The 24,890-nt window shown below is 42.5% G+C and overlaps 2 protein-coding genes and 1 long non-coding RNA gene across 4 annotated transcripts in view; 2 read left to right on the forward strand and 1 right to left on the reverse strand.

Annotated features, from left to right (window-relative positions):
• The window catches only part of SMURF2 (SMAD specific E3 ubiquitin protein ligase 2), a 57,414-nt gene extending 50,647 nt beyond the window's left edge, over positions 1-6,767 (forward strand). Inside the window, exons 17-19 of the mRNA XM_062011035.1 lie at positions 1,237-1,438; positions 2,090-2,165; positions 2,916-6,767. Coding sequence (XP_061867019.1) covers positions 1,237-1,438; positions 2,090-2,165; positions 2,916-3,015 — 378 coding nt within the window. The 3' untranslated portion in view covers positions 3,016-6,767. The remainder of the gene's footprint in view (positions 1-1,236; positions 1,439-2,089; positions 2,166-2,915) is intronic.
• Positions 6,768-7,994: 1,227 nt separating this feature from the next.
• CEP95 (centrosomal protein 95) lies at positions 7,995-24,413 on the reverse strand. Of its 2 annotated transcripts, none has more exons than XM_062011034.1 (22): positions 23,960-24,413; positions 22,488-22,616; positions 21,454-21,561; positions 20,482-20,595; positions 19,158-19,266; positions 18,576-18,685; positions 17,952-18,023; positions 17,109-17,323; positions 16,842-16,911; positions 16,152-16,198; positions 14,846-14,970; positions 14,433-14,559; positions 14,151-14,265; positions 13,176-13,354; positions 12,806-12,898; positions 11,828-11,978; positions 10,542-10,702; positions 10,085-10,159; positions 9,451-9,603; positions 8,598-8,744; positions 8,437-8,508; positions 7,995-8,364 (listed from the first exon to the last, which is right to left on the reverse strand). In XM_062011034.1, the coding sequence occupies exons 1-22, from the start codon at positions 23,979-23,981 to the stop codon at positions 8,188-8,190; spliced, it is 2,571 nt and encodes an 856-aa protein (XP_061867018.1). In that variant the 5' UTR covers positions 23,982-24,413; the 3' UTR covers positions 7,995-8,187. The 2 variants fall into 2 exon arrangements, with proteins under 2 accessions (XP_061867018.1, XP_061867017.1); XM_062011033.1 differs by having other exon boundaries at positions 17,952-18,053.
• LOC133627191 (uncharacterized) lies at positions 17,300-19,372 on the forward strand. Its single transcript, XR_009820001.1, has 3 exons — positions 17,300-18,128; positions 18,252-18,398; positions 19,110-19,372. It is a non-coding gene; the product is annotated as an uncharacterized LOC133627191 (long non-coding RNA).
• Positions 24,414-24,890: the final 477 nt, after the last annotated feature.

Here is a 24,890-nt window from a genome sequence, read left to right on the forward strand (position 1 = left end):
AGGTTACCGGGTCACCGAGGCTGCGTGTGCCTCCACCGAGAGCTCTCGGAGCGTTTCTCACGGCAACATGTCATCACAACTGCAGAAATGGTGGAAGAGGAGACCCTCTCCTATACCTGAAAACCCAGTGGAATCTACTGGGAAGTATCTGCAGTGACCTCAGATTGTTTCAGAGAGCTTTACTCCAGCAGAAGTGCTGTGCATATTTCTCACGGTGCGGTTTCACCATATTAAACCTGGTGCTGCCAGGAAAATAGTCTGTCACTCCCTTCCACCTCCCACCACTCCTCCCAGCCCTTGCAGCGCACTGCACTGACTGGTGTCAGGCAGCTGTGTGGTTTTGCAGAGCTGAGTTGTGCCAGACTAAATTGGCCCTGTAAACAGAGCACAAGGAAAGGTTCTGTCACCAGCAAATGTGCTACGAAATGTCAAGATCAGCATCCAAACAATATCCTCTGAAGGCAAATTCCATAGATCCCAGGCTTGTTTTAAAACTGAAATCTAATATACAGTCTGTTAGCTGTGGAGCTGAGGGCTTTGCCATATAAAACAGCCACAAGGTAAATGATTTGTGCTTTCTGCTGTTCACTGTACTGGAATATCAGTGACTGCTCCTCTCTCATTCAGCAGCAGTGAGCCAGCCACAACCCAGAATCATTCTGCAGATGCAGAGTAAGAAAGGGGAAGATCCAGTGTTCTTAGGCACGACAAAATGTCTTTGTAGTCACATTCCTGATGAGCTTAAACTGATCCATTGTGGATTTGCATTTTAGAAACACTGAAAGCTCTTCCTCAGGAGAGAAGCCTGAGTTGTGTTACACGTGTGGTATGACAAGAGCAAGATCACTTGCAAGGGTTCAGAGTTGGACTGGCCAAACTACACCCTTAGCTATGCTCCAGAAGGAAATACTGAGTTCAAATGTGAATTGGGCATGTGCTTTCAAAACCAATGGGTAGAGTCTGTGCTTCTGTAACTGACAGGTCAAGACACTTTGGTATAAGCTTACAAAATTGTTCATTTTGTTTTTAATCTAATTTGAGTTGAGGCCACTGGAAAAATTGATTATGTACAAAGGTAAGGTGGGAAAAAATCCATTTCTGCATTGCTTAAGGTTGTTCTTTGCCTTTGGTATCAAATCTGTGTGTTTTTCCAAATGAGTTATTCATGTGGCCAACTCCAAACCCGTTTTTATATTGATCCATGGTGAAACACTTACTTATGTTTTAAATTGACAGCTCATCGTTTGTGGACTGGGAAAAATTGATGTTAATGACTGGAAGGCAAACACGAGGTTAAAACACTGTACCCCAGACAGCAACATCGTGAAATGGTTCTGGAAAGCTGTGGAGTTCTTTGATGAGGAGAGGAGAGCCAGACTTCTGCAGTTTGTGACAGGCTCATCCCGAGTGCCTCTGCAGGGCTTCAAGGCACTACAAGGTACCTTTCTCCTGGAGTAACTGCAAATACCTGTACTTGGAAGAGGCAATAGGACACATCACAGAAACATTACTTGAGAATGAGGCTGGTTGGCTGCAATGGGACTGTTGAATAACAATAACAAACTGTCTTTCTCTGGTATTTGTTTATTACCTTGTTATTCAGCTGTAAATGGCTCTTTTCAGTCATGCCCTTCCTTCTCTGGCAATAAGTTCTGGTCAGTGGAGATCTTACTTTTATAACCCTGCTTTTGAATTTCCATGTTTTACAAGCCCTCATCACCTGTACAGCTCTAGGGCCTGAAAACATGAACGTGCAGTGTTCTTGTGGTTCTGACAGCAGAGGCACTTTGTAAGGCTGCTCTAGAAACTTGCTTCTTCTCCCATTACCTCTTAGTTACCAGAGAGAAGCCCTTGTTTTCTTTTTCCTGTGTTCTCAAGCTCTAAATCATTCAGGAACATCAGAAACAGGAATATTCAGGTTTTTCAGACCCTGGTTACTTTAAGCCAGGTATGTTCCTTTGTGATAAGTGTTTAAATAACATTGCAGGGGGTAGAGGGACTTGCCAACTGTGTAACTGTTAACCCCATCAGTAGTCCCAACACTACAAGTGCAAGACAGTAGTAGCAGAGATCTTTTCTGGATTTGCAGGTGCTGCAGGCCCACGACTATTTACAATACACCAGATAGATGCCAGCACTAATAACTTGCCGAAAGCTCATACCTGGTAAGACTCTCTCAGCTCTCTTTTGTGATGTATAAATTAATTTGCTGTCTCTGTATTTTGAGCAGTCTTTTTTTTCCCCTCTCCCCCTTCTTTCTTTCTTCTCCCTATCCCTTTCCTTCTTTCCTCTCTCTTTCTAATACAACAAATGCTACTCCATCAGAGTAGTAAAGATGTGAAAACTAGAGATGCCTTTTATTTATATGAAGTTCCATTGGCCTGGTTCATCCTGCTCTGTCGTTGTTGTGTAGAATGACAGCGTGGTAGGGGCTGGGAGGGGCTTCTAAAGATCATTCAGTCCAACCCCCTTCTCAAGCAGGTCATAGAGTCACAGAATGGGGGGGGTTAGAAGGGACCTTTAGAGGTCATCTAGTCTAATCCCCCCTGCCAAAACAAGTCCCACCTAGATCAAGTCACACAGGAATGTGTCCAGGCAGGTTTTGAAAACCTCCAGAGAAGGAGCCTCCACACCCTCCCTGGGCAGCCACCCTCACAGTAAGAAGTTTTTCCTCGAGTTTAAGTGGAGTTTTTTGTGATTCAGCTTTTCTCCATTACCCCTGGTGCTACCACTGGACACTATAGAAAGAAATGTTGCCCCATCCTCCTGACATTCACCTTTTAAGTACTTGTAAGCATTAATGGGGTCCCCTCTCAGTCTCCTCCAGTTCCAAGTTGAAGTGCAGTATAACCAGGCTTTGCTGGGGAATGCCACAAGCTGCCAACAGGTCAAACTTTTCCCTCTTCTCTCCACAGCTTTAACAGAATAGACATTCCTCCCTATGAAAGCTACGACAAGCTGTACGAGAAGCTGCTAACTGCCATTGAAGAAACGTGCGGGTTCGCCGTGGAATGACCCTTCCCACGCTTACCTGAGACTCTATTTATACTCCTGTCAGCCAGAAAGCCCTTCCCTCAGCCAAGACTCAAGAAATGCTTGAAATACAGGAAACTTTCCCTTTTCTCCACTAGGACACTGGGAGGGAAAGGCCAACTTTGGATTGTTTTTTAATATGTGTTTTTTTTATTTCAAGAAAATAGGTTCCGTGGCTCCTGCCGCGGGATCACTCAGCTGCTATTGAAAACTAAGATCTTGAACATACAGAATGCTGACTTTTCCTACATTTCAACAGTTAAGCAGTATTCTATACTTAAAGACTACTACTATTTTTGTAAAAGGTAATCTATTCTATTTGCCTACCTGGTTTCTATTCTCAGATACCAAGACACAACTTCAGCAGTCGGTACACGTCACGTTTCAGCCTCTTGTCAATGTATGATACTGAACAGCATCCATACCTGCTACTTTTGGGAAAAAAAACAACCCCACACACCTATTTTGGATTATTCTAACTGCATAAAATTGGCTGAAAGAATCATTAACCTTTTTAATTCAAGCCACTTACATGTTAACTGCCTTTTCTTATAGTCAGACATTATACTCTGCAATGTAAATCCAACTGAAACCTTACCACAGGGGGCTTGTTTTGTATTTTTTCAAGCATGGGTTACAAATATGATGTTTTGGGGTCCTATTTATATCACTTGTCAGATTCCTTACACAGAAGTTTCTAGCCTGACATGTACTGAATTTGCTCAGTACTTGTGTTAACACGTGGAATAGACCTTTTTTAATGAACAGTAGATGTTTTGGTTTTTAAACAGCATTTTTCTAAGTCTGTCAAGGGGACTTGTTGTTGCTTTTGACTTTCAATTGAAACACTGCATTTTTTCAACTTTTTAAGCATGCTGGTGAGGTGATACCTGACAGCAGGAGCCTGTCAGCAGTTCGTTTCAGAACCCATCCTGTCCAGTCAACCAAAGTTTGTTTGAGTGCAGCCAAATGGCGTTTGTGTGTTCCTTGATGCTAAAGATTTATAAAGTAAAAAACACGTCGTAACCTTTGTCTAGCTGCTCGTGAGATGTGGGTTTAAGTTACAACTAAGGAAAAGGGGCATATTAACTGAAATATGTGTAATGTGCTTTGGAAATGAGGGTTTAAAAGCACATAATTTATTGATTGTAGGGATGGAAGTAAGTATATATATGAATTATAACATGGGTTGATCTCTTCAAAGGGGAATAAAATGCACTACCAGTAGAGGGAACTGAACTTTGAAGTTAGTTTGGGAATTCTCAGCTAAGAGGTGTACGACCTGCTCGTGGTGTGTAGGTGGATCAGTCTGCTCAAGAGATGGTGGCACTCTGCTCTCAGCGGTGAGAACATTTGGAATAAGTAGCGTTGGTTTTTTTCCAGTCAGTGTTGTGTTTTGTTAACTTAGGTTACAATTCATCATCAAGTCTGCACTATTTTTACACTGCCAATGAGAAGAAAGTCAAGGGTATTGAAAATGCTAAAAGAATGGGGTATAAGCAGCTGTTCCATGTCTGCAGTGTAAGCCACAGTGAACTAGCTCATTTTCTGTCTCTTCTGTGGAGCTTGAACTTAATTTTGTTCTGCCAAATCTGACTGCCACAGTGAGTAAACTACTACTGCATGTTGTGTATTAGAATAGTGGGCAATGGACTACTTGGAGAATTGTGGTAAGAATCTGGTGAGCCAAATCCACATGTTCATTTGATTAATGTTTTTTTGTACAGCTGTTGCTGGAAGGTTTGTTCTAAGAGACTCGCTTCCCATTCTGGGCTGGCTGCAGAGATGAGGCTACTTAGGGATGCAAACAGGAAGCCAAGAAACTTGCTTTGCCAGCCAGGTTTGAAATAGATCAGACCCTTTTTCCCCTGGTTTCAAGGGACTGTTGCACTCAGGCTGTACCTCTGCATCTACGGTTGGGATCCCCAGCTCACAGCTTTTGGGTAACGGTTACCAGGAGAAGCTGCCACTACATCTGTCCAGGTTGCCTGGGAGAGCAGAGTAGGTTGGTGCCCAGTGTGTTTCTTAGTACTGCTGCCTGTGGTTGAGGCCCAAAGGCCTCTTCTCACCCCCTGCAAGTTGGGAGGTAGGATGTGAATTACTTTTGCAGAGACTTTACAGAGACAGGTTCTTTTGACCACCGTTCTCAGAACAGATACTCCAGTGTCTTAGTGACTTTTTTCTGTTCCTCTGCTCTTGCTCAGACTATGACTGCAGCCTCCCTGATCATGAAAGGTTACAAATGTAAAATGCAGTTTGATCCAGCTTTTGGGAGAAGTCGGGACTCGGGTGATTTGGGGGAAAGGTGTGCTGCTCTTCCCTCAGCACCAGACAGCTCACCTCAGCACTATTGAAGGACTGTCTCTGTAATGTCTGCTGATCACATCATCTATCCCCTGCTCCCAGGAACCTTCCCTCTGTCAGCCTACTTAGGCTGGTAAATGTGTGGAACACATAGTTCTGACCACCCTTGGGTCATAAAAGCATTTCTGAGGAGGGAGGAGATGAGCTGTCTAGAATACACTCAGACCAGCTGGTGATACCCTGTGTTCACAGCAGCCTTAGCAGTGCATCTCTTTTTCTACCAAACATTTTGTGGTGGCATAGATAACTTTTTTACCTGCTACAGATGTTATAAATTTAATATATTCTTGACAAAACCAGACAAACCTACATTTGACTTTCATAGCTGACAGATGAGGATGAATATTCCAAGTATTTTGAGTGCCTTTCTACCTTCATAATGACTGAGAGCTTTAACTAAAGCACCTCATCACTTACTCAGATGTTTATCTGAAGATGTTAAAGGGTTGATTCCTTTGCAAAACTTTACTTCACGATCCCCTCCAAAAGGTGCTAAGCCTAATATTGCATTTGAACCTTGGACTTTCACCCCATGATTAATGTGAATATTTATTTCAATGTGTCCCACTTACTGGGTTTAACCTTCTCCAGTCTTTAGTTGTTTTAGAGAGATGTCACATCCTGGTTTTATGCTGTTGCTTTTCATGATGAATGTTCAATTGTGAACAGTGACTTTTTGTAGATTTCAAATATCCAGCACACAGTTGAGTTCCAGAGGACTTAATTTCTCGGTGTAAAGAGTTTTGTAATGGTGCTTTGTACAGTATCTATTCTCTTTTTTTTTTTTTTTGCACATAGTTTCAGTTTCCCTAAACTGATTTATTTGTACCAAATTTTTTGTGTTGTACTAAAGTCCAGAGCACACAAAGCATTTTCAAATCCTTGTCCTACAACACTACATCTGTACTGAACTTCTGGTGCGTTTAAACTGGCTGCATTGATGGAAGTAAAAGCTTTGCTTCTATAGCCTAAGTATGCATCATACAGCTTAATGTAGCATGCTCCAACTGCTTCAGATTTTAAACAGCACCACCTAGTTAACAGGTGCCATTTGTTGTACTTTACACTATGTAGTAGGTTTCTGGCTCGACCACATCCTCAGAGCTTTGTCTGTAGTTGTAATTAGTTTATCCAAGTGTAATTACTCTTCCACAAACTGACAGTCCTTAGTTTATCATTTCCATTGTATTTATTACAGAGTGTTTTAGCATTGGTATAATTGTATTTTCACCCAGCTGTTACATGAGCTTTAACAAAAACAAAAAAATCTGTATAAAATGGTTTTTAAGTACTTAATGTATGTACCCATGCAGAAGTTGAGCAATAAATTGTATGCTGTTTGCACTGTCACAGCATCAATGGTTTTAAAAGTTTTGAAGGTTTTTTTTCTTAATTAAATATTTGCTTCAAAATGTAACAGCATCATTTGGAAGTAACTCAACTTTGTTTCAGGAGAAAACACTTAAAACTTGGTGTCTTTCTAAGTGCTGTTACCTACCAGAAGGATTGGGCTAAATGCGCTGGGAAAACAAACCAGGTCTCACTTCTGGCTTTCCTGGAGCAGTGTGTATGTGTCCAGCCCTGGTGAACAGATGTCTCCTCAACATGCAGCAAAGCTGAACCACCTTCCTTTAGGAGGGAAAAAGGTAAATCAATTGGGTAAAGAGTTGTTAATTTGGTCAATCTCCCTGGTAAATATTGTCTCTTAGATAAAGATTTCAAATGAGCCTGGCTTACAGCAGCTCCCTGGAAGTGGTGGTTAAGAAGGTTAGGATCTGGCTTTCTGGAGGTTGGGTGTTGCGTATTTTGGGGGTTTGGTTTGGGTTTAAGTGAGATATATCATACTGCAAATGCTTCCTGGTTTGCTTAATCGCTAAAGGAAGCATCTCCAGCTGCCTGGGGGCTTTTTCTTCTGCTCAGCCCTTCTTTTTTTTCCTTTTCATCCCAATGTGTGGGTCTTAACTCCCTGAGTGTGGTGTCAGTTCCCTAAGAGACACCATCTCTTGGCAAGCTTTAAATACTGCATACACAATGCAGTTAATTCCAGTACATTTCTATCATTCTCACACATGCAATTTTAAGGAAGAACCCTTGTCCTGGAGCCTGTTATAATTACACTGCAGTTCATCCCTGTGACCAAGATCAATTAAAAATGGCAATGTTTAGCATGTGTCAGTCCTCTCCAGAATGTGTCATTGTTTTCCATTTCAAACTACCTTCCCCAGTCCATGTGTAGCAAAGGAAGTTGTGCTCTCCATGCCTTGCCCTTAACAAGCTGGCAACACCACACTTGTAAACTGTCTGTGTACAGTAGCCTCCCCTTGCTTAATATATTGAAGTTATGGATGTTTATGGCAGGGTTGTTCTCTAACTTGTCCCTCCACAAGAAACATGAACCACTCATGTTTTTCTAAGGATCTTCTTGCTCCTTGTGAGCTTAGCAATCCAGGAATTTCTGGCTAATAGCATGGGTTTTTCAACTCCAGAACCAGTGCAGGCATAGCAGAGAAGGAGGAGTGTTCAACTGTTCTAAAGTAACATCATTCTGTCCCCCTCCCTTTGGTGCTCAACATTAACTCAGCCCTGCTAAGGTGGCAGAAAGTAGTTCAAAAACTTTATTGATCGTGAAAATGCTGTAGAGGTACCAGATCTCAGGAGCTACACCTCTAACATGTCAAAATGACAGACCAGATGCTTTAAACAGCCACACACAGTCTTCCTCTTACAGTAGCTCTCAAAGGTTGTCCTCATCCTGGCCAGAGAGAGCTGCAGTGCTAGTCACTGTGAGTCTTACAAGAAATGGCTTTTGCTGTACTGAAAGGAAGCCATCTGAAGTCTAGATTTCAGTCTGTCTGCTTCTAGTTCTCGAAAAAAGGTGTCATCATCACTTTGCATTATTGCTGCTTGCAGCTGCTGTATTTCCTTTTCCATCCTTGATCTCAATTCTCTTTTTGCTTTCTGTAGCATCTGGAGAAAATACAGACATTAGCCACAGTGTGTAAGAAGAGAAGACGTGTGCACACAATAAAAAACACTCACCTGTGCTTGTGCTTTCTCTCTGGTTTGGATTGCTTGGTGTTCTTGAGATACAGCCTCTGCTAGCATGGAAAACTAAACAGAACACGAGTTTGAGTTGAACCCATTCAAGGAAGACTTCCAATGTAAAAAGTGTTAAGTCTTTGATGCAGATGAAGCTTTACCTGATCTTTGTAATAGTTCTCCATGGACTCCAGCTCGTTTTGATGCTCTCTTCTTTGCTCAGCACGTTTCTCTTGAGCATATGCTCTCAGGTCCTTCAGCCTTTGCTTCTGAATTTCTAAGCCTTCTTCAAATAAATTTTTAAATATCTGCCAGCAAGTAAAAAAAAGCAAAGCTGGAACTTTGAAGTGTACATTTACATTCAGCTGCTTTATGTCCTGACAGAATGGTGACCACATGAAGGAGTTCTGTTCTTCATAATGGTGGTGCAGATACAGCTGCCACTAACAGGGACATAGGCACTAAGCTTAGAGCCTTTTATTTTAAAGGGTGCAAGAGCAGATCCACAATTCCCAGAGTGCAATAACTCTACACACTTTCCTTCACCCTTGTGCAGCCCTAATTAAAGATTATCTCTGTCAAAAGGCCACTTGTGTGACAAACATAACTTGAACAACAAAGCTGTCTTTTTGATCAGTTTCATTAACTGAAGGTTTAAACTGTTTTCTTTGGATAGTAAGTGCAGAAAGAACTTCTCAATCCTACTGGTTATGAAGGCTCAGTTCCTCAATCTCACGTTACCAGCCCTGTTTTTCCACACTGGTATTTCATCCTTTCTCTCCTCTTAACCCCATAGAGCGTCCTTTCTTGTTCTACAGTGCTTTGCCCCAAACTCTTACCAGTGTTTACAAGGCTTTTCATTTGTGGCCTTGACTGACCAACCATTTAATTCTAGCTTCTGTGCTGTTCACTTAACTCACTCCTGGGCTGCCTGTACCATTATTTGAACCGTGGATCCTTCATGCTGGGGTCCAAACCAAAAGGAATCCCACTCTTGTAGACCTCTGTACTTACCCTTTCTTCCCGCGTCCTGCTCCGCATCATCTTGGCACGCAGCTGCACCCGGTAATCTTCGTAGTATTTCCTGGCTCGAGCCACCTGCTGCCGCTTCTCTCTCACTTTATTCTGAGCCCATTTCTGGCGGCAGATCCGTTGCTTAAATTCTTGCTACATGGGGAACAGTAACTGTGAGCCCACCAAGCTTCCAGTAGGTATTGCTGCAGGAAAAGCTTTGTTACCGCTGCTAAATAAACTGGGTCCTTCATTAAGGACCTTCTCCCTACCGCAGTTTACACTGCATTTATGGTTTAAAGCTTTTTGTCACCACTGACACTGTGTAATTAACAACTCAGCACTGACACATCAGCTGTGTTTTTACCAGCAACACCAGGAGCCTGAAGTTCCTTGTCCTTGCCCACTCTTAGAACAAATTCTGTTTGCACTTTGAGAGCCACAGTGCAGTGTAATGATCAAAATCCATTCTCAGCAGCCACCCAGCAGAGATGACATGGCATTGAAGCCCATGACTGCTCAGGAGGCACAAAAGTGGCACAAGATGAACAGCCACTGTCACAGACCAGGGAACATGGATTCTAGCTAGCTCAACATGGAATCACATTCTATAGCAAATGTGCTTCAAAGAACATACCAGTCTCTTGTTATGCTCTTGGTCTTTTTTAATAATTGCAAGCAGCAGCTCATGTCTTCTCAGGGCTTGTTGAACCTGGAGGTTTGAAAATAAAAAAAGCAGATGACTTCCATCACCCTGCAGGACAGGCAGTTGTGTGTGGGAGTTTAAAACTTTGCCCCTCTGCTCTGTTTTGTTCCCAACTTTTCTATCTCATTTCTAACTTTTAAATGAAAAAACTGCTCAGAACTAGCACTTGAAACTACCAAATGCTTTTAAAAAAGCAACAAATCCATACACCCCTGTTTAACCAAACTAAGATATACATCCATTCATAGTGTGGTGTGAGTGTACATGTGCCCTCTCTATGCTGAGTCAGCATTACTGTTAATGATGCAGTGCAGTCTTGACAGCTGCTAACTTCTGTCAGAGGCACTGCCCCTGCTGACACTTAGAAGGTAAGTGTAAGAACGCTTACTTCATTTTGGAGCTTTGCTCTGGTTCTGCCAGAAGCTGCCTTAAGTTGTTCAGTATGTGCAAGCTGCTGCTGCCACATTTTATTCATAGTATGGTGGGAAATTTGCAGGTGGGGAAACTCTTCCAGTAGCTGAAACAGGAGGTCATCATCTCTTATTTTCACTACAAGGTAAAGACAAATGTAAGCAATAAATTCTTGGAGAATACTCTTGGTGGGAAAGTCTTCCAGACAGTATCAGCCTAAGCCACGACGTATTTGAGAGTGAATGCTGAATAGAAGTACCACGCTGCTGGTGTGATGTCAATCTAAACCCAGCAGGACATCATGTGTCAGTACAGCAGCAAAGTCATTCCAAGTTGTAGTTGTTTTGTGGTTTTTTGCTGAAGAATTCCTTTTATAGCTCAGGCATTACCTTCCTCCCACCACCACACCCAAGTAAGAGAGGTGTCCCCTTCTTTCCTCAGATGGTTCCAGCCCTCACTAATCAGTGATTTTTTCTGTCACTGGTTGCAGCAACTTAAAATAATGCCAACACCAGTAATGACAGATCTGGGTCAAATAAACAGGTGTAAAATAAACTGGTTTGCAGCCCGCTCCTTGCTGTTACATCTTTGACCTCTCCATCAGGAAAAGACAAGGGGGAGATGAAACAAACGGGTATTAACCACGTGCCCTTTAAACACTGGGGAAAAAGGCCACGTACCTGAGCAACATTGTAATGCACAGGGTTATACCATGATCTTACACATAAGCAGGAACAATGCCATTTATCAAAGTCTGAGGTTTGCAAGTTGGCTGTTCCTGGAGCATCTTTGCTCAACAAAACCTATGGCAATGTAACCCCACCACAGCAGGGTCTTGGAAAGAAGCTGAGAGCAAGTGGCAGATTCTGCTCTGTTACCTGCCCACAGCTCAGCACCAGCCCACTCGAGCTGAAGATCCAATTTTACATCTGATACATGCTCAGGAGAAAAAACAAGGACAGCTGAGCTCAGACTATAGCAGAGCAAGCATGGGAACAGCAGTAATGGAAACAAGCCTTGGAAATAATCCAAGAGATTTTAAGGAGGTAGCAAACAGGTCACAGTTTTGATTGTGCATTGGTGGTTTACATTTAATCAAAGCATTATCTTCCCTAACTAAAATCCAGACATCCAGAGGTCGTAAGAAGGGGAAAATGCTACAGCTGACTGGTACATGTTGGCCTAATGCCTTTGTTCTTGGAGTTCAACGTGTGCTTTCAAAAGATGCCAGTGTTCCACCAAGTATAGTTTTGCAGTTCTTACTTGGAGCTGCTTTTTTTGGCTTCCCAGTCCCTCGTTTTGGAATCCACTGGCTGTATTTAGGATTCCGAGGTGTGGCTTTTCTAGAATAAACCTTCACTGGCTGAGGCCTTTTTGGAGGTTCTTTAAAGATGTTTTCTTTGTGTTCTTGTTCCTTAGGAGCAGATGGAAAACAGATGGAGAACAGGTATGAGAAGGGAAAGACTGACAGATCACGTAGTTTGGATATCAGAACTTAAATGTCTTTGAAACTTCAGCGTGAGAATTTAGACAGATTGCATTGGATTCTCCAGGACAGAATGTCCCAAACGCAGGTCAGGGTTCAGGCAAAGGTTAAACTTCATTCTTCTGTAACCTCAGCTCTTTTGCAGCACTGAACCCTTCTGCAGCAGCCTGTGGACTGCTCCTGCAAAGCCTCTGAAGAAGGCCCATGGTATGACATTGGTATGACACAGCTTTTCCAGCTTCAGCTCTTTGCTGTTCAGTACTATATAAGAAAGTAGCAGAACCCCCTTTGCTGTATCATTACATCAGCAAACCATCACTGCACAAACCCAACTGCTGTAATGTTAAGCAGCTGGCCTGTGGTGTATGGGGACTCCAGCTATGTTAACGTGCCTGTGGGGTGTGGGGCTGTATGAAGTGCCCATCTGTGGGAGCCATCTACTTGCTCCCTCAGCTTTAATTCTGTAAATCTGACTGGCTTGAAGTTTCCTCTTCATATGAAAAGCTTAGTGGTGATGTTACCCATAGAACAGGTATTAATACATACAAGTGCTGAAGCTTCTAAAACTACTTGTCCCTTGGTTCTACCCATCTGAGGAAAAGCAGATGTACTTTAGTAGTGTACAGCAACATGACACTGTATGTTAAGGAGCTTCTGTACCCAAAAGACACATCTGGTGTCTGCACAGTTCATCTAGGCAAATGTAAAACAAAAATACAAAACATAACCAACAGTCACTGTAGTGCATCACATACCATTTGCCTGATGACTTCCCTGAGCTTGGCAAGTCTCAGCCTCTCCCTGGCTTCATAAATTCTTAGTTGATCTTCGTAAGCTTTAGCAACCCCCTAGAAAATAAAAATACAAGGGCTTCTCAGGGAAAATAGTCAGTCCATATGAGCACCACATTAAGTTGTTCAGTGGATGGGACAAAGGAGCTTCTTCCACTTTAAGCTCTCTTTTCTGCAAAATTTGGTGTTTAAGTCTTTTCCTCAGCAGTCTACAGATACAAGGCAAAATGACTCCAATAGGCCAGATGCCTCCATTAAGTAAAAGGCATTAAAACTGAATGGTTTTAGTACAGCTGTTGGTAATAATGAGCAATAGGTGTAACCAAGAAACTACCTTTGTGGTTTTTGTTCTTTCATCTCTTTCTTCTAGCAACTGAGTTTGTATTTTCTTCATTTGGCCTGTTCCATTAGTGCAAACTTGATCTTCCAACTCTGAATAGAGTTGATGCTGAGATGAGGGTGAGGCTGGAGAAAGTGACCGTGGCCTGCTGGGGTACCTTAGATGTGGTATGTCTGTGAGGAAAGACAATTTGTTAAGTATCTGAAGTGAAAGAAAAGACCACAGCCTCCCACCAAACCTATAGGAAAAAGCTCTCCAAACCATACAGTGTAAGAGTAAAAAAGTGTAGCACAAAATGAGTAACAGAAAGCCCTATCCTTTGTTTTGTGGCAGGGACTATTCTAAAAGCAAACTTTGAGGCTTATATTATACCAAAGGTGCCAAAAGATATTGCAGATGAGGAATGAACAGGCAGCAAAGACAACTGAAGGCAACTCAAGGTGAGAGACTCTCTGTATGCCAGGGTCTGTGACAGCTCCATTGTGCAGTATGATGTGCATATGCACTATATCAAGCTATGTGATAGTTCTATAGCCTGATGTACATACAAGGTTGTTATTGAACCGTATTGCCACCAGCACACACACTGCACAACATGTTTGTAGGCTACCTGGATGTACATGCTCTGTTCAGCACAGGAGAACCTGCAGTGAAGTGTACTGTTGAGGGGGCCCTCATTTCAGTCCCAGCCATGAGCTTGTATTCTATCCCTGCTCAGTTCATTTTCTACTGCAACTGTGTTTGCCTTGTATTTTTAGTGAAGTTCTACCATAGCTCTGTAAGGGTTAAATAGGAACTTAATCATAATTGTCACTGTTGCTCAGGTTTAGATTTGAGACAAAAGTAAGTGAACTAACAATACAAAACTTAGTAGCTAACTAGAAGTGGCTCTGTTCTCAGCTTTACAGGGGAAGGATTCTTGTTCTATTCCTTCCCATCCTAACAGTTCACTGGCAAAAGAATTGTCACCTCGTTCAGCTTTCCTTCGGCCATAATCCATGACACTGTCACTGTGCTGAGACAGGTTGTCTTCATCTGGCAGCTCTTCATCTGGGCTGTGCCCACCCAAAGCTCTCTTCAACATCTATTGGACAGATTTTTGAGGGAGGTCAAGTTCAATAATTCATTAAAAACGCAGAACTGACTGAAGTGAGGTGTTAGCTGCACATTTCCTCTTCATCAGTATAAAACGTATGTTCTTTTCTGTCCACTGTCATTACCAAGGCACAACAAAGAACAGATTTTACTTACTGAATCTAGTTCACATAACCTGTGAGAGAGTTTTTCTGACACTTCATGAAGCTCTTGCTCAGACAGCTTTTCCCTTGTTCTGTAGGAGAGAGACTCTTCCAGTGAACCTGCAGTAGAGTTTTCATATCTGCTAAAACAGAAAACAAATGTCATGTCTGTTGTAAAAACTGGAGGATAGGCACTGCCTCCTACCATCCAGTTCACTTTTTGCATGAGCACATTTTTATAGGACTAAGTAGAAGCTGAAAGTTCAAATGCCTGTGTTTAAGAAAATGCATTTATGTCAGGAGCAACAGGAAATGTTGCTGTTAAACTTCACCTTTCATTGTAATGAAGTCAAGGACAGGGGTGTCCCTGGGTAGCCACATGTATGAAAGTACCAGCTTGGCTCAGTACCAAAAAAATGAACTTGCCTTTTCATTCTAGGCGGAAGCCTAGATTCAGGTCTGGGAGGTTGTGTTACTTGTTCATCAGCACCTAGTGGGAGTTCTTGATCTAAAGAGGAAGCAGATATGGAGGTCCCATATTCCCAAGGAACCTAGGGAAAGGAGTAAATTGAGATTTTAGTAAGATCTTCACAGTAAATGCTATAGATCAAGTGAGTAGAGAGATCCTACAACAGCTTTGATAGGAGAATCATCTCAAACCCTATGATATTACATATATATATAATAATACAGAAGTAGTTACATATCCAGGTCCCTAACTGAAGATAGTGTGCTTTAGAGAATTAGATGTTTAAAGAATTAGACTATCAAAAATATAGAAGACCAGTTCAAGACTCATCTGCAGCTAAACCACTGAATCAGAAGAACAAGGTCTAAGGTTATGTATCCCTACATACCACTTCATTAGCCTGGGCCTAGTGCCAAGTACTGAGAGTAAACTGTACTCTATGGACTAAGCTGCAGCTCCCAGCAAATGAAGGAAAAACAGGGATGTCCTTGTGGCATTTAGTTACACTGGTTTAGTTAGTACTGCCTGGTAACTGTTCAGACCAGAGTAATTTGGGGTTGGCTTGCAGAGACACCAATGGAAAAAGAGATTTAAAGAGAGACAGTGTTTTAAACAGACAATGTAAACGTAAAGGCTGTTGAAGCTATTAGAACAAATGAAGTGTGTGAGTACCTCTTGTGGTTGCAGAAGGCAAGAAAAGTGATTCTGAGAGAAAGGAACTTCCTAGACAGACGTGTTTCTCCAAGCAGAGGATGGCATCTGCTGATCAATTTGTGAGGTTTGTGTTACTTGGTTTTTGAGAAGCAAAGGACAATGCAAGGAAATCAAATGAAGGAGTAGAGCCAGGCAGCTCAGTGATCTTTAGGGAGCAAAATCTGAATTCTATTGGAATATGAACAACCCCAGAAAACCAAAATGCTTACTAATTTAAACACTTTGGACAAAGGACATGACTTGTGTCTTACACATCTTTGATCAAACCCAAGGTAACCACTGAGTGGTTCGTAGTGATAAATCAGAACTCTGTACATACTGCCACTTGTACTGCTTGGAGCAAACACCTCCAGCAAGAACTGATGTGCTGTATAAACTGGACATAGTCACAGTCTAACAACATTGCACCACTGCTAGGTTATTGAAGAAAGCAAGGCAATAGTAGATTGAAAAAAGGCCCAGAAGTACCACAAGATGTCAGGAGAATCAAGAGAAAATCCAAAAATATGGACTGAACTTCCACAGGTAAGGTAAAGATGCAGCACCTACCTTTGCCACGCTGTGCTCAGCATCATTTGATATCACCTTGTCTCCCACTGCAGAAGCAGATGACAGGTAAGTGTTAGTTGATGGTACAGACTGCACTGTGCCTACTAATATAGGGGACAAGTTAAAAAAGATGTGATGCATGGCCTTTGGATCCAAAGACTCAAAGGGAACAGAATGACAAAGCAACTGGGGTTACACAGTGGGACATTCATTTTGGTAATTTCTGAGATTTGGAATGCTCAGTGTCATGGGAATGCCATGGAAACTAGAAAGGTAAGCAGTGTTTCCCAGGCAACAGAGGAAGTAAGTACTGGAAAGTAGCTTCTAAACCTTTTCTATAACAACAGTTAATGGCTTTTTCCTGGAGCTGAAACTGGCTTACTTGGTCCATATTTCTCTGCTCAGACTAAGCTCAGCCATGGGAGTTATGTGCTAGAAGAGATATCTGTAGCATAGGCACATTTAACTGGCTTGACTGAGGGGACAGAATATATTTCTCCAGCATACTGTGCAGATTAAAAGTAACTTATTTTTGTTCCTCTAGAAAACAGACAGAAATGTGAATTTATGAACTTTATTTTTAAATGCACTGGTATTTTCAACACCATGTTTCTTGTAGTGCCAATAAAAATCAATGTAACATTTGACTTGGAAGAGTTTCCCTATAAGAAGTGTAAAATTTTTTCTCACCAAGGGTTTCCCTTGATAGAGGAAGACCACCAGAAACATCTTCAGACTGAAACAGAAGTGGCTTTTGAAGCTGAAATAGAAAGCAGCATGTTTTCTATAAATTCACTGGGGGATGTTGCCAGGAATGCCATACATTAGGTTTGCCTGCATATGGGAACCAATGCTGATTTTAGAGATAAAATACAGTATAATTATTTTGTTTACTGCAAACTGTGCAGTAATATTAATTATGGAGGTGCATAATAATTATCTGAGGTTTTTACTTACAGTAGGAATTGTCACTCTCTGACTGTCAGCCAAAGCTGCTGACTGACTGGCTGAGCTGTGGTAATCTCTCCATCTAGGATAACGAGGTCTAGCTTCTGAAGACTGAAATGGTGGTAGCAAAGGAATAGCTTGCTGTATGGGCTCCCCAAGTTTTGTAGCACTGGCACTCAAACTGTCTTTTTCAGGTTCAATAGCACGAACAGGCTCCTTTGATCCTTAAGAGACAAACATGAAGCACTGAAGTTTTGTGGTATCTGTGAAAGCAGAATCTTTTGTATATTCTCTCTGCATATTAGATGGAATTACCTAAATATCTGCTAGCTGCCATCTTTGTTGAACTGCTTAGAACAGCACTGTAACATTTTTATACCTTACCATGTTACTTTCCTTTCATTTGGAGATAACATCCTGTAGCTCCTTGCTGTGTCTCAACTCCTCTAAGAACACCAAGCTTTCCATGACTCTGTGTGCATGGCTAGACTATTCCCATACTGCATGGCTCTAGCTATGTGCATATACAGTAAATAGCTTTTGATTTGCTGTTATTTTCCCCACCATTGATTTAGATCCACGTAGGGAATGCCTGCTCACACACAGGGATTCTGAGCAAGGATAGAGTCTAAGGACAATTGTCAGAATGATTCACCCAATACATAATTTAGCCATAACTGTCCTTAAAAACAGCACAGAAGTGCCCTTGAGAATATGATTTTGGATGCCAGGAAGTTTCACAAGGACTTTTTACCTGTAGCATCTTGCTCACTGAACCAGAAAAGGAAAAAGCATATCTGAAGCTCCATCACAGCCTAACAGCAATACCCATCAGAAGAATTGAGTACTCACCATCTTCCTTTCCCTTTGCAATGGCCCTTTCAGTTTCAGAGAATTCAGATTCTTCCACCTCCTTGTCCTTTGCTGCTGGTAGCAATTCAGGCAACTTAACTTCTAAAGTGGTGTTTGAAGAGGATGAAATGAAGAACTAGAAGCACGTTGCTATGAACTGGACTGTTTTCTTATCTGGTAAGTTAATAACTTGGTGCTAACAATCCCCACTGATCAAAACAGCTCTTGTTAAATCCTTGCTGGTAATTTTATTCAATACATATGTCATAATTCATAATATTTCTTTGTCTCTGCTTGCAGAGGAATATTGTTAATGGGAACAGGAATGGATTCCATTTCATAAGGCTGCACATTATTTGTTCCAGAGCCACCCACAATGTTTAAGTGGAACGTCTTAAGAGTGTTCCACTTGTCTTAAGTCTTTAACTTCAGCAAGATGAGCTACAGGTATGTTTGCTTACTGTGGGTTGGGGTTTATTTTGGGTGTGTTTTGGTTTTCTTTCATTAAAAAAAATTGTTTAAAAGTATTTGTCTGAAAAGAAGTAACTTCTAAAAGAGAAATACCAAAAAGAAGCCTAAAAACGTTACTAGAGTAGTCTTAAAATGCTTTTCATTCAAACTCACCTTCCTCTCTCTTGGAAAATGAATAAGCAGTATCTCCAAGTCGAATTAATTCACTGGTAGATTCTGATCCATCTACATCACAAGATGGGACAAGCAATTCTGACGGGGACCTAAGAGGAACATACAGCTGTAAAATATCTACTGTAAAAGTCTTTGCCACTTCAGTCCACGAGATGGAGCTGCAGAAGAGTGGCACCTCTACCTCAGGGAGCTGCCTCTTAACTGTGGGACATAGCAGACCAGCTTCTTCAAAACAAAGCAATGTAGAGGTCACAAAGACACACTGAATGCACTTTTAACTAAAACACAATCGTTTAAAACTGAGACTAAGTTTTCAACTTGTTTCATTCCACACATCAGGTGAACATAAGGGAAATAAAATGCCATCAGCACTCAGAGCAAAAAAGTTTTGGATCTAATTTTAGCCCTTCTTGCTGCCTGCCTAGAGGAAAGTTCCCTCACATTCCATTTGATGTATGTAATCAGGACGTTTCCTTCTTGCATACTATTAAACACCTACTATTCTCTCTACAGAAAAATAGTGAATGCTACATTGGTGCAAATGTTGCCAATGGTTCTTACCCTTCAGCTGATGAGGACACTGAAGGTTGCATAAGCTGACCAGCATTGCTTTCCAGATGCTCTTGAGATGCAATTGGAGTTTCAGTTGTGGACAGCACTTTTGCCTCATCTGTTAATAATGAAGAGGCAATTATCTTCTATGTATTAACTATCAGGTATTGTTGCCAATATCATAAAAACAATTTAAGTGTAATAAAACATAATGATGGCATGTAATGCCCCTCTTGGGGGAGGGCAACTTTTATATGGCACATTTTTGAAAACCAACTACCATCTACCCTATTGTTTCAGTTATAAAGAACACCTTTCTTCCTCCAAAGAGTCAACTCCTGTACTAACAACTACAAAATTGGAGTCACTCACATCCATAGGGTAGCAGCACTGGCAGCCTGAGAGAGGGGAAAAGCAGAAGCACAAGCATTGACCATTGCTGCCACCTTCTTTATGCCATTCACAGTGAAAGAGGACAGGAGGCCACCAATTGCTCTCCCCTTTACTCACAGGGTGCAACAGCCAGTGATAACAGTTCTCATCAGTTTTAAGAGACCAGTACCCAGGCTGCAGTAACAAATGCCTATGAAGGACTGAGTAGTTTCTCTTCCTCTGGTTAGCCTTTTCCTCTAAATAGCTCCTGTTGTGAATCTGCTCCCAAGATCCACTTCACAGGAAAGCTTAAGTCATGGTCATGTTTGTTTCTTAGTAAGTAAAAGCAATGTTTGCTTACTGTTCCAATTAAAGTCAACATTTCCCTCCCTGAATCCTAAATCGTTTGACTTACAAGTTGAAAAGCAACACACTAACACAGGATTAATTGTCTGGAGTAGGTTTCTGCCCCAAGACTGAAGCAGAAAGATTATGTTCTCCAAATCTTGACTTTTTAAAAGTGTTGGGGGGAATAAATGATCCATTTTATCATTATTGTTTATGAAAATAACAAATGTAAATACTCAGTTTAGCCACTGAAATTTCTTCTTGTGGTCAGATTCAGCCTTTCTCCTTTTCTGCATTGCTAAGGTTACAAATCAAGCAAAGCCACCAAATAAATCTTTGCTACACTGGGGACGCCTTGGGTATCCTAAAACAGTGTTTCACAAAGCCTGCATCTTCTAAAGGATTCATTCTCTACAGCTGGTGGTGAGAACAGCAAGAAACAGTTTTTACCTATTACAGGAGCTGTATTCCAGCACTGAACACTAAGAATTCTGGTCATGAGAAACTAACAATGTCCTCAGCAAGTTAACTTGACAGCAGACAAATAGTAAGTTGTCCATAATACAGGAGTAGCAGAACATAATACCTTAAACTAGGACATGTGTCTACTCACCCCCATTGTGGGAAGAAGATTCACTGATTTCTTCTGTAAGATACTCTAACAAACCATCGAATATTTCAAGGAGGTTTCTGATCGATTCCCTTTCTCCTTTCACAATGTTCTCACCTTAAGAGAAGGTACTGACATATTAATAACCACTACTTCACAGAAGCAGCAGCTTGTGGAGAGAAGTGCTTGGAAATTGTTGTGAAGGTGTCAGATCACAAGACAAGCAGTCACTCATTCATGGCTATATAGGTAAGCTTAAAACATCTTAAAAGTTTCCTCAGGTTGCATATTTTCAGTTCTAATAAGTGAGAGTTTACTGATGTTACATGTTTACACAAAAATATCACTAAGGATATTTTCAGGGATAGTTGGTGTTTAATGTTTTCTTATACATACTAGCTCCAGTGTGAACCAAGTCTACCCCCTGACAGGCAGGTTACAAATACCAGCCATACTGTACAGAATTAGAAAGAGATATTTCATATCAAGTGAGCAGGCTATTTTCTGTGAGACTATACATATGAGTGCCATGTTAAGGATATTGTCTGTGTATAAAGACAGACACAAGGGTTTAAGTCTTCACTCACAAACTTTAACATTCAGTTACAAGTTTGAAATTCAAGGCTCATGTTTTTAAACACAAACACAACAGTGTCCAGGCTTTGACTGTACACACACAAATAGTGAGCCAATAACAGGCTTCAGCTAACACTTCAGCAGACAAGTATGATTAACTTCAACATTTCTTATAGGTCTGTGTCATACAAGACAGCTCTCATGTGTTCTCTGCTTGCTGTTTAAATTCATAACCTGAAGTCCAAGGCAAGAGTTCAGTGTTTTGATGACATCCACTACAGGAAAAAGACCTTCCACTCAAGCATGAAAGTAAGCTTTATAAGATATGCTTCTTACAAAATGTTCATTTAAACCAAGCATATTCAGCTGGTGTTTGGCCATGTTAAAACAAATACTTACCAGTGATGTGTGACAAGCTGACCTGCAAATAGTCCAATGCCAGGGAATCTATTATTGCTTGTACATTATGTGCATCATCCTCTTGGCTTCTAGGAGTAGCTATGAAATCTATTTAAAATAAATAATGGTAGATTTTAGGCTATTTAAATAGACAGTTTCTTGCAGATGTTTTGACTAGACTACTTTAACTTTCACTTACAAGTTGGTATTTTGTCAGTACCTTGTGTACTTGGTGAAAAGCCCAAGTATCATATGGTTGAATGAAATTTGTTCTGACTACAAACAGAACACCCCTGGAAGATGTGAGGATTTTATCAGCTGAAGTATTAAGAATAGAGACTACCAAGGTATTTTTCCTCCTCCACACCCAGCACACACATCTAGTTCAGATTCTCAGACTGGAACTGCAGTTTGTCTCAAGGTCTCTTCTTCCCCTATCAGCAGCAACTGTTGAAGTAGAAAACATTCTACTACACTGGGAGCAACAGTATTTTTAGTCCTGGGCTTGTATTTAAGAGAACTTCTACAACCAACAGCTGTCAGTTACTTCCTGCAGTTACCTTCTGCAAGTGGGAGTCTTGACACTTCCCAAGCACTAAAGCAAACAAACACATCCCTGTATAGCTCTTGCTTAAGTCAAATGGAGTTAGGTTAAACCAGAGTTAAATCACAGCTGGGCTCTTAGCAGACTGTATGTATTAAACATTAAGGATTTTATGAAAACAGGCTTCAGTATTTAACCCCTCTTTAAGAGAAATGGGCCAGTTCCCACCCTTCAAAGGTATTGTGCTCCTGTAGAGCTTTCAGGGCCAAATTTACAAGAAAAAGGTTTAGCTGTAGCTGTAACAGTGAGCTCCCCTTATAGCTGCCATTCATAACTAGTAAAACAAAGGTTTTTAATGCCCAGTTTTGCTTAAATCTTCTTAAATAATTACAATGCTTTAAAACCCCTGCATCTGTAGTTGCAAACTTGAATTTATTACAAAATACAGACACCACAAAAGTGAAAAGCAAGCTAAGGTTATTGTTCCTACCTGGTACTTTTTCTCCTAAGATTGACTCATAAAGATGAACAAACACATCAGCACCACATTCTGAGAGATGCTTTACGTGCAGCTTTATGTGGCAGCTCCTGAGAAGATCATTGGCAACATCAACCCAATCTATGGAGGAGTAAAACATACTAATGTCAGAACTGAAAGATGCAGAAATAAAGACAGGGTTAGTCATGGTGAAAGATGGAACCCATTCAAGTGTCTTGGACTCCACATAGGTTAATCCCAGTCATGCTCTCCCCATCATCCAAAATATTGAACACGTTGCAAGCTTTCCACTCCGTGTCCTGTTAACGTCAGATAGAATCATAGAATCACATCTACATCATGACAATGGATAGATGCCTTTTAAATACCTGGAGGAATGGTGGCTCCACCACCTCCCTAGACAGCCCATTCCCATCCTTGATAACCCTTTTAGGGAAGAAATTTTTCTTAATATCTAATCTCAACTCTCTCTGGTGTAACTTGAAGCAGTTTCCTATCATCCTGACACTTGCTACCTGGAAAAAGGAGATGGATATCCACCTCGAAGCAACCTCCTCTGGGGAAACTGTTCCTTTCAGATGGAAATATGGACAGAATGAGGAACAACACAGCACTATCTTGTTCAATTACACAGTCATAGCACAACTGGATTTGAGAACTGATGAGTAGGGAAGTACCAGAGGCTGGGCAGATCACTTTTTTCTGCCCATATACTCAGGAAATATGAACTTGGAGGGACCTAACAAAACAAGCTTTGAAATGTCTTTTGCCCAGATTCAGAAAGGAGTTAAAGTACATGTATCCTCTAGAGTCTTCCTTGTCCCCCAGTTAAAAGATCAACTTGGAAGAAGAGAAGTTTTCCTCTTAGTCCACGATCTGTTAAGGTTGGATTTTGCCCTGCATGTTGTTTTTTGCAAACACAATGGTATTATGAAGGACTACACGTTCCTAGGGAAGGGATAAGTCGTTATTGGAAGGAAAAAAGTATACAATTACTGTAACGCAAAATCATTTGTACAGATTTTGGACACAGGGAGTGTCACTTTCCATCACTCTGCTTTCATCGGGCCCAGAAATCACGCTACCCCTAGCACATTAATTCCAAGTGCACGGAAGGTTGGAGTCCAGCATGTCTCAGACTGGTACGCCACTGAAATGTCAGTTACTGTTCATCCCCGGCGTTATCAGTGCCGCTGGAGGCGGTGAGGGGAGACTAACACAAAGAGCTTAAACACGAGACAAAGAGAACTTTAGGGGTGAAACAGACGGCGCTGCGGCTGGAAGCAGCGCGATGACAAGAGGCAGCTCTCCGCCTCGCCTCCTGCAGCCCTGCCGGGCACGAAGGCTGTCCCCCTCCACCGCCAGGCCCTGCAGGAGGGCGGGGAGCCGCCACGCTCTCGCCCCAGCCCAAGACAGAGCAGCTGGGCTGAGCAGCCCGGGCCCGTCGCGGCTGCGTCCCCTACCTGCGTCCCCAGCGCTGCCCATGGCGCGGCGCCTCACGCCCCAACGGACGGTGGCGCCCGCTCCCCCCGCCGCCAGTTTAAATGGGCCGTGCCGGCGTTGTGCGCGCTGATTGGACAGGCCGCGCGGAAGGGGCGGCGCTCCCCGCGCCGCGGGTGGCTGTGCGCCTGCTGCGGGCGGGAGCTGCGGTTGTCACGGAAACGCGGCGGGGAGACAGCAGCGGTCACGCGCCGCCCCTCCCCCGCTGCGGGCAGCCGCGGCCGTCACGTGCCGGGCGCCTCTCGCCCTCCGTGTCCCGTCCGTCCCCCGCCTGTGCCGTTCCCCGAAGGCCCCGTTGAGCTCTTGTCCGCCATTCCCGCCTTGTCTCGCTTCCCTCAGCCCACCGCGCGGGCGCTGTGCGCTGCGTTTCCCCGCGCAGGGCTGTGGCTGTGGCCGCCGAGGGCGGCTGGTGGTTTAAAATGGCGGCGCGGTCACAGCCCGGGCTGTGAGGCGGCGGCGCGGACGGGAGCGCGCCCGGGGTGGTTCCGCCTTCGTCACCGGCCACGGAGGCGGTTGTTTGCGTTTTTACAAGCGAAATGAGGCCTCTGGCGGGCGGGTGGAGTGGGGGAAAGTTCTAGCACTTGACCTTGCGGGCCCGGGGGAGGGGGGCGGTTGCTGATAGGAGCTGGTGTTTACATTAACAGATAAGGACACCGCGTTAACTTGGCAGGTGATGGTGTTCCTGGGGTAATGTGATGGCTTTTGTGCACAATAGCAGTGTTAGAACATTTGTCTGGGGAAACTTCCTGTAACACGAGCTGTTAGCATGTGAGGTTTATAAGACATTGGCAGGTGAGGGTGTATTGTCTTCCTTACTGAGCAGCAGTGCTGTGTGTTCTTAGGAATTCACGAATCTCCATGTTGCACCAAGTCACACAAAGCTAGAAATCATCG

Source organism: Colius striatus, chromosome 18 (assembly GCF_028858725.1).
Source record: "Colius striatus isolate bColStr4 chromosome 18, bColStr4.1.hap1, whole genome shotgun sequence".
In the NCBI taxonomy this organism is placed as follows: Eukaryota; Metazoa; Chordata; class Aves; order Coliiformes; family Coliidae; genus Colius; species Colius striatus.